The sequence below is a fragment of the Passer domesticus genome, unplaced genomic scaffold (assembly GCF_036417665.1).
Source record: "Passer domesticus isolate bPasDom1 unplaced genomic scaffold, bPasDom1.hap1 HAP1_SCAFFOLD_96, whole genome shotgun sequence".
Lineage (NCBI taxonomy): Eukaryota > Metazoa > Chordata > Aves > Passeriformes > Passeridae > Passer > Passer domesticus.
The window spans coordinates 99,983-107,809 of NW_026990190.1; the positions used below are offsets into that span (position 1 = coordinate 99,983).

At 58.6% G+C, this 7,827-nt stretch overlaps 1 protein-coding gene and 1 long non-coding RNA gene across 2 annotated transcripts; both read right to left on the reverse strand.

Moving 5' to 3' along the window:
* Nucleotides 1-1,260: 1,260 nt before the first annotated feature.
* LOC135293261 (uncharacterized) lies at nucleotides 1,261-2,077 on the reverse strand. The gene is made up of 3 exons (XR_010355353.1): nucleotides 2,005-2,077; nucleotides 1,819-1,917; nucleotides 1,261-1,374 (listed from the first exon to the last, which is right to left on the reverse strand). It is a non-coding gene; the product is annotated as an uncharacterized LOC135293261 (long non-coding RNA).
* A 312-nt stretch (nucleotides 2,078-2,389) lies between these two features.
* On the reverse strand, nucleotides 2,390-7,440 carry LOC135293255 (uncharacterized). The gene is made up of 13 exons (XM_064407249.1): nucleotides 7,385-7,440; nucleotides 7,112-7,183; nucleotides 6,923-7,024; nucleotides 6,355-6,462; nucleotides 5,627-5,698; nucleotides 5,458-5,538; nucleotides 5,269-5,370; nucleotides 4,723-4,839; nucleotides 4,332-4,403; nucleotides 4,172-4,243; nucleotides 3,983-4,084; nucleotides 3,425-3,532; nucleotides 2,390-2,771 (listed from the first exon to the last, which is right to left on the reverse strand). Exons 3-13 carry the CDS (start codon nucleotides 6,996-6,998, stop codon nucleotides 2,674-2,676), a joined length of 1,008 nt encoding a protein of 335 aa, XP_064263319.1. The 5' UTR covers nucleotides 6,999-7,024; nucleotides 7,112-7,183; nucleotides 7,385-7,440; the 3' UTR covers nucleotides 2,390-2,673.
* Nucleotides 7,441-7,827: the final 387 nt, after the last annotated feature.

Below are 7,827 nucleotides of genomic sequence, written 5' to 3' on the forward strand. Positions count from 1 at the left end.
CAGGGCCCAGAGCTGGCAAGGCTCCCCAGCACGGCTGGAGCTGCTGGCACAGCTGGGCCCCACTGGACAGCTGCCCCTCAAGGCCCCGGCCAGCAGGGCACGGCTCTGGGCAGGGTCCCTGGCCAGGAGCGGGCCCCAGAGCGCCTCTGCCTTTCAAGGGCAATCTCGGCCCTGCTCTTTCTCCTCCCCACCTCCCTCTGCCTCTGCCCCGTGCCCCTGGGGCTGCTCTTGGCCAGGCAGCCTCAGTGGGAGCCAGCACTGGCTGCAGCCCCAGCGGGCCCCCCAGGACAAGGCCCAGCAATTGAGAGGCCAATGGAAGCACTGGGCAGCAGCAGAACCCTCAGCAGAGTTATTTGGACAATCATGGACTGGCCACAACCCCACTGCAGTCTCAATGGGAATGTTCCCTGACCACGTTAGACTTTCAAAAGAAGCTGTTTGAGGGGGAGAGCAACAAAACACTCACTGTTTTCTATTCCAGGAATACCCGATTCCAAAGCAGCCCAACATGAAGACAAGCTCCAAAGAAAGCACGCCTCCCAGTAACCCTAGCCAGCAGACTGTTCCCTGACAGAAACCCCTTCCGAGGCCATCCTGGGCATCGGTAGCAGGTCTTGTGGTGCCGGCTGCATCTGTGGGAGCGATGGGGATCGTGAGCCCGTGCTCTGCTGCACTGCTGAGCTGGCAGCACGGTGGATACGGGCAGGACGTTCTCTGTTTCCCCCAGAGCTGGGGCCTGCAGGCACCTTGCCGGCCCTGGGCACAGGCTGTGCCAGCCAACAAAGCCCAGCAGGCCGGGAGGAGAGCCCGGGGGCAGCGCAGCTGCTTGGGCAGTGGCTGCTGCCAGGGACACGGGCCAAAGCCATCCCTGAGCAGCCAATGCCATCCCTGGCCCTCCCTGCCCCGTGACAGCACCCCCAGCCCCAGGGGACAGGCTCAGGCCCTGTCAGGACCCAGCGCAGCCCCTGCTCAGTCGGGAGCCAGGGCTGGCTCTGGCCCTGGGCTGGCGGCAGGGCTCCCGCTCGGGGCTGCTCCTGTGCCTTGGGCCTCTGGGCACTTAGGGCCAGCTCCGCAGCAGCTGCAGCGCCAGGGACGTTGCTGCACCAGTCCTGTTTCCCCGGGGCTCTGAACCAGCTCCAGAGGCCTGGAAGCCCAGGCGCCTCCAGCTTTGGCTGCTGCCGGGCTGGGCAAGGGCAGGCCCTGGGGGAAGAGCTGCTGCCACACAGCCCCGGCCAGGGCTGAGCCCGGCACAGCAATTACCTGCTGTGCCTGTGCCCGTGTCTGGCATCGCCTTCCTTCCCGCAGCAGGGGCTGCCAATGAGCCACTGCTTCTCCCTGAGTGTTCCTCCTCCTGAACAGCCTTTTGGTCCATCACTTGAAAAAGGAAAAAAGGGACAACTGGATCAAATGGAAATATTGCCTACTGGGGAGGTGGCACCTTCAGGAGGCAATGCTTGTCTAAGTCACAGGTAAAGATCAGGAAAAAGCCCAGGTAATTGGGGCTGGGCCAGTGCACTCCCTTGTGCAAACAGCTGCACCGCCTGATCTTCTCAGAGACTGGGAAATGGCAGGGGATCTCAGGCCCACAGTACAGTTGGGGCACCCTATCAGCTACTGCCAAATTCCATCCTGCAGAGGCTGGGGAGGAATTGCAGCCAGGCCAGGCTGGGAAACAGCCCTGCACGATGTGAAAGCAGCAGCGGGGCAGCGAGGCTGCCATGGATCCCTTCCCGCTGTGCCGGGCACGGCGTGTCCAGATGTGCAGCCAAAGCCCCCGGCTGCTGAGTCCCAGGGGAAGCATGAGGGAAAGGCACCCACCTTGTCCTCCGGGTGCTTCCTTCTGTGTTTGTCTCAGGAATTCATCTGAGTCATGAGACTTTTTGGCTGCAGTATCTTGGGTCTTTCCTTTTGGAGGACCTTAAGAGAAAGTAGTTCCATTTCCCAGGAATGCATCCCACAAAAGCGGGGCTCAGCCTGTGGGGTCAGCAGGGACACACTACTCACCCCTGCCATGGGAGCTGGGTTGGGGCCAAGCATCCAGCCCTGGAGCTTGAGAAGTTTTCCCTGCAGACACACCTGTAACTCAACAGCCACAGAAGCTTCTGCCATCTCTGCTGATCTGCACGGGCACCACTGAGCCGCAGCAGTGGTGAGGGGATCGTGCAGGGCGCGGGCACACACGTGCATGGTTCTGTGCTGGCACCTGCAGCGCTGCCTCCCTGGCCCAGCTTTGGGCTCTGAGCTGGCAGCTCTCCCAGGGGAAAGGCCTTGACCTACCCTCAGCATCTCCCAGACCCTCAGTCCTGGATGTGGGCCCTTCACCGGCAGGTTCAGCTGCAAAGAAAGGCAGGACAGAAGAGCTCCTGTGGCACTGCAGGAGATCCTCAGGCTGCCCACAAGGCTCAGCCCCGGGGCACAGCCCTGGGCCCGGCCCCTTCCCTCTCTGCTCTTCTCTGTGACTGCACAGAGCACACGGAAGGACACACTGGCACAGCACACGGGAGGAGGACTGAAAGATCAATGCTCCTTCCTCCCACTGACAGCGATCCAGTGGGATTCCTCAGGGATCCAGAAGGGAGCAGGGAAAGATTCTCAGAATCCTTCAGCCCTTACATAATGTTAAGGGAAATGCTTTATAAATGAGCTTTTGTTGCATTGATCCTAATTATTCACTCAGGAAAGGCAGAATGAAAACTTGCCTCCAGCATCCTCCAGAAACTTCAAACCATCCTTCATCAGGACTTCCTGAAAACCCATGTCACGATTCCAGTCTAAAAGGGAGCAGAGATCAGAACCATTTCCATGGTGTGCTGGGATCCCCTAATGCTACAGGGAAAAGGGCATTGCAAGGGTGTCGGGTAAGGCTATGGGACCCAGATGGGAATGGACATGGCCAAAGGTGCACAGGGGCCTGGGGAGCTCTGGGCTGGCTCCTGATCACTCTCCACACTCTTTCCCTGCCCTCAGCAACATCCCTGGGAGGGGTGGCTGGAGTAGCCCAGGTTCCTGGGACTCTCTCCCTCAAACTCACAGAAAATCCTCCCTAAAGCCCTGGGGCAAACTGCAGCAGGCAGTGCCACAGCTATCCCTCCCTCCTACACTCCCTCCTGCCGTCCTTCTGCTGGGACACCCCCCAGATCCCAAGGGCAAACAGCCAGGCCCTCTCAGGAAACACTGGAGCCTTGCTCTCCCCCTCTGTCCTTTCCCCACCGTGGGCACCCCGTGCAGTCGCTGCCAGGTTTCAGGACATGTCTCCCATGGAGGGACCCCAGCCAGGACTGCTCAGGACCCGAGTGCCCTGAGCCTGCTCGGGATAATTCCCCTGGGCTGTGCCGCTCTAGTCCAGGCTGTGCCCGCACTGCCAAGCAGCAGAGAGGGCAGCTCAAGCCTCAGCAGGGCTCAGGCCCAGAGGCACAGCAATTACCTCCTGTGTCTGTGCCTGGCATGGCCTCCCTTCCTGCAGCAGAGGCTGGCACGGAACCACTGCTTCCTCCGGGAAATGCTTCCTTCTGCACAGGCTCTCCTTTCATTTCTGAAAAATGGAAAAGAGACAGCTGGATCAGATGGAAACATTCCTGACTGGGAATGGGGAAGGTGAGGCATCACATGTGAAAGGAATGGATAAGGATCAGAAAACACCCAGGATTTTGGGACAACCCAAGGCTGCTTCCTTCCTCAAACAGCCCCAACTTCTGATCTGCCTGGACATCAGGAAATTGCAGGGGATCTGAGGGTGGGCATGGACTGTGGCGCAATTGGGGCTGCCTGTCAGCTGATGCCAAATGCCTTCCTGCAGAGGCTGGGCAGAAGCTGCAGCCAGGCCAGGCTGGGAAACAGCCCTGCAGGGCGTGAAAGCAGCAGCGGGGCAGCGAGTCTGCCATGGATCCCTTCCCGCTGTGCCGGGCACGGCGTGTCCAGATGTGCAGCCAAAGTCTTCCCCGGCTGCTGAGTCCCAGGGGCAGCATGAGGGAAATGCACCCACCTTGTCTTCTCTGCAGACATTCCTTCAGCATTTGCCACATGATTTCTAATGGGTCCTGGAATTTCTTGCCGGCCATGTCTTTGGTCTCTCCTGTCGTAGGACCTTAAGAGAAAGTAGTTCCATTTCCCAGGAATGGACCCCACAAAAGCAGGGCTCAGCCTGAGGGGTCAGCAGGGACACACTACTCACCCCTGCCATAGGAGCTGGGCTTTTGTGCAGCATCCAAGGTAGGAGTTGGTGAAGTCGTCCCTGCAGACACATCTGTAACACAACAGCCACAGAAGCTTCTGTCACCTGGTCCTGACCAGACAGTCAAACATTACGCCTTGTTGGGATAGTGAGAACATACCTGCAGAATGCTCGGAGGGCTGCACAACTTCAGAGCGCCAGGCTAATGAAGAATCCTTCCCAGCCTCCCAGTCTGGAAGCAAACCAAGATGAGAACTGTTTCCAATGTGTGCCAGGGCTGGCTCTGGCCCTGGGCTGGCGGCAGGGCTCCCGCGCGGGGCTGCTCCTGTGCCTTGGGCCTCTGGGCACTCAGGGCCAGCTCCGCAGCAGCTGCAGCACCAGGGACGTTGCTGCACCAGTCCCGTTTCCCTGGGGCTCTGAACCAGCTCCAGAGGCCTGGAAGCGCAGGCGCCTCCAGCTTTGGCTGCTGCCGGGCTGGGCAAGGGCAGGCCCTGGGGGAAGAGCTGCTGCCACACAGCCCCGGCCAGGGCTGAGCCCGGCACAGCAATTACCTGCTGTGCCTGTGCCCATGTCTGGCATTGCCTTCCTTCCTGCAGCTGGGGCTCGCACCGAAGATGGAGTGCTTCCTTCAAGAAATGCCAACTTCCACTGAAGCATTATGTCCATCTCTTGACAAAGGAAGGGAGACAGCTGCATCAGATGGAGCTGTTCCCCACTTGGGAGGTGGCATCAGAGGTAATATTTGTGAAATTTATGGAGCAGGAAAATGGCCAGATTACAGTGGCATGATGTGAGCACTTCCACCTCCAAACAGCCACCCTTTTCCTAATCTGCAGGGCTGGATATAGTGGGGGATCTCAGGGTGTGTTACAGTTTGGTCTGCCTGTCAGTTGATGCCAAATGCCTTCTGGCAGAGGCTGGGCAGAAGCTGCAGCCAGGCCAGGCTGGGAAACAGCCCTGCAGGGCGTGAAAGCAGCAGCGGGGCAGCGAGGCTGCCATGGATTCCTTCCCGCTGTGCCGGGCACGGCGTGTCCAGATGTGCAGCCAAAGCCCCCGGCTGCTGAGTCCCAGGGGAAGCATGAGAGAAATGCACCCACCTTCTCTTGTCTGCAGGGGTTCCTTCAGCTCTTGCCTCATCTGTTTGGAAGGTTGCAGGGACATCTTATCTGTTGTATCTTGGACTTTCCCTGTTGGAGTACCTTTGAGAAAAATATTTCGATTTCCCAGGAATGGATCCTACAAAAGCAAGGCTCAGCCTCTGAGGTCAGCAGGGACACACTACTCACCACTGTGATGGGAGCTGGGCTTGCGTATAGCATCCAAGGTAGGAGCTGGAGAAGCTGGAAAAGTCCTCCCTGTAGATACATCTGTAACACAACAGCCACATAAGCTTCTGTCACCTGGTTCCTGCCTGCTTGTCTACAATTCTTCCTTGGTGGCACACTGAGAACATACCTGCAGGAGGCTCCAAGGGCTTCAAAACTTTATTCATCCAAGCTGATGGAGAAGCCTTCCCAGACACCTCATCTAGAACGGAGCACAGATGAGAACACTTTCCAGGCTGTGCTGGGATCCCCTTCTGCCACAGGGAACTGGGCACTGCCAGGGGGTCGGCTAAGGCCGTGGGAGCCAGATGTGAATAGACATGGCCAAAGGTGCACAGGGGCCTGGGGAGCTCTGGGCTGGCTCCTGGTCACTCTCCACACTCTTTCCCTGCCCTCAGCAACATCTCAGGGAGGGGTGGCTGGAGCAGCACAGGGCCCTGGGGCTCTCTCCCTCAGACACAGAGGAAATCCTCCCTAAAGCCCTGGGGCAGACTGCAGCAGGCAGTGCCACAGCTGTGCCTCCCTCCCTCCTACACTCCCTCCTGCCGTCCTTCTGCTGGGACACCCCCCAGATCCCAAGGGCAAACAGCCAGGCCCTCTCAGGACACACTGGAGCCTTGCTCTCCCTCTCTGTCCTTTCCCCACTGTGGGCACCCCGTGCAGTCACTGGCAGGTTTCAGGACATGTCTCCCATGGAGGGACCCCAGCAGGACTGCTCAGGACCCGAGTGCCCTGAGCCTGCTGGGGATAATTCCCCTGGGCTGTGCCGCTCTAGTCCAGGCTGTGCCCGCACTGCCAAGCAGCAGAGAGGGCAGCTCAAGCCTCAGCAGGGCTCAGGCCCAGAGGCACAGCAATTACCTCCTGTGTCTGTGCCTGGCATGGCCTCCCTTCCTGCAGCAGAGGCTGGCACAGAACCACTGCTTCCTCTGGGAAATGCTTCCTTCTGCACAGGCTCTCCTTTCATTTCTGAAAAATGGAAAAGAGACAGCTGGATCAGATGGAAACATTCCTCACTGGGAATGGGGAAGGGGACAATTTCAGGAGGCATCACTTGTGAAAGGAATGGATAAGGATCAGAAAACACCCAGGATTTTGGGACAACCCAAGGCTGCTTCCTTCCCCAAAGAGCCCCAACATCTGATCTGCCTGGACACCAGGAAGTGCAGGGGATCTGAGGGTGGGCATGTCCGGAGGTCCAGTTTGGGCTGTCTGTCAGCTGATGCCAAATGCCTTCCGGCAGAGGCTGGGCAGAAGCTGCAGCCAGGCCAGGCTGGGAAACAGCCCTGCAGGGCGTGAAAGCAGCAGCGGGGCAGCGAGGCTGCCATGGATCCCTTCCAGCTGTGCCAGGCACGGCGTGTCCAGATGTGCAGCCAAAGTCTTCCCCAGCTGCTGAGACCCAGGGGAAGAATGAGGGAAATGCACCCACCTTGTCTTCTCTGCAGACGTTCCTTCAGCATTTGCCACATGATTACTAATGGGTCCTGGAATTTCTTGCCTGCCATGTCTTTGGTTTCTCCTGTCGGAGGACCTTAAGAGAAAGTAGTTCCATTTTCCAGGAATGGATCCCACAAAAGCAGGGCTCAGCCTGTGGGGTCAGCAGGGACACACTACTCACCCCTGCCATGGGAGCTGGGTTGGGGCCAAGCATCCAGCCCTGGAGCTTGAGAAGTCCTCCCTGCAGACACACCTGTAACTCAACAGCCACAGAAGCTTCTGCCATCTCTGCTGATCTGCACGGGCACCACTGAGCCGCAGCAGCGGTGAGGGGATCGTGCAGGGCGCGGGCACACACGTGCATGGTTCTGTGCTGGCACCTGCAGCGCTGCCTCCCTGGCCCAGCTTTGGGCTCTGAGCTGGCAGCTCTCCCAGGGGAAAGGCCTTGACCTACCCTCAGCATCTCCCAGAGCCTCAGTCCTGGATGTGGGCCCTTCACCGGCAGGTTCAGCTGCAAAGAAAGGCAGGACAGAAGAGCTCCTGTGGCACTGCAGGAGATCCTCAGGCTGCCCTGGGCCCGGCCCCTTCCCTCTCTGCTCTTCTCTGTGACTGCACAGAGCACACGGAAGGACACACTGGCACAGCACACGGGAGGAAGATTGAAAGCTAAATACTCCTTCCTCCCACTGACAGTGATCCTGTGGGAGCCCTCAGGCCTCCAGAAGGGAGCAGGGCAAGGTTTCCAGATTCTTTTAATCTTAAGATTTTGTTAAGGGAAATGGTTTATAAGTGAGCTTCTGTTGCACTGACCCTTATTATTCACTAAGGAAAGGCAGAATGAAAACTTGCCTCCAGCATCCTCCAGGAACTTCAAACCATCATTCATCAGGACTTCCT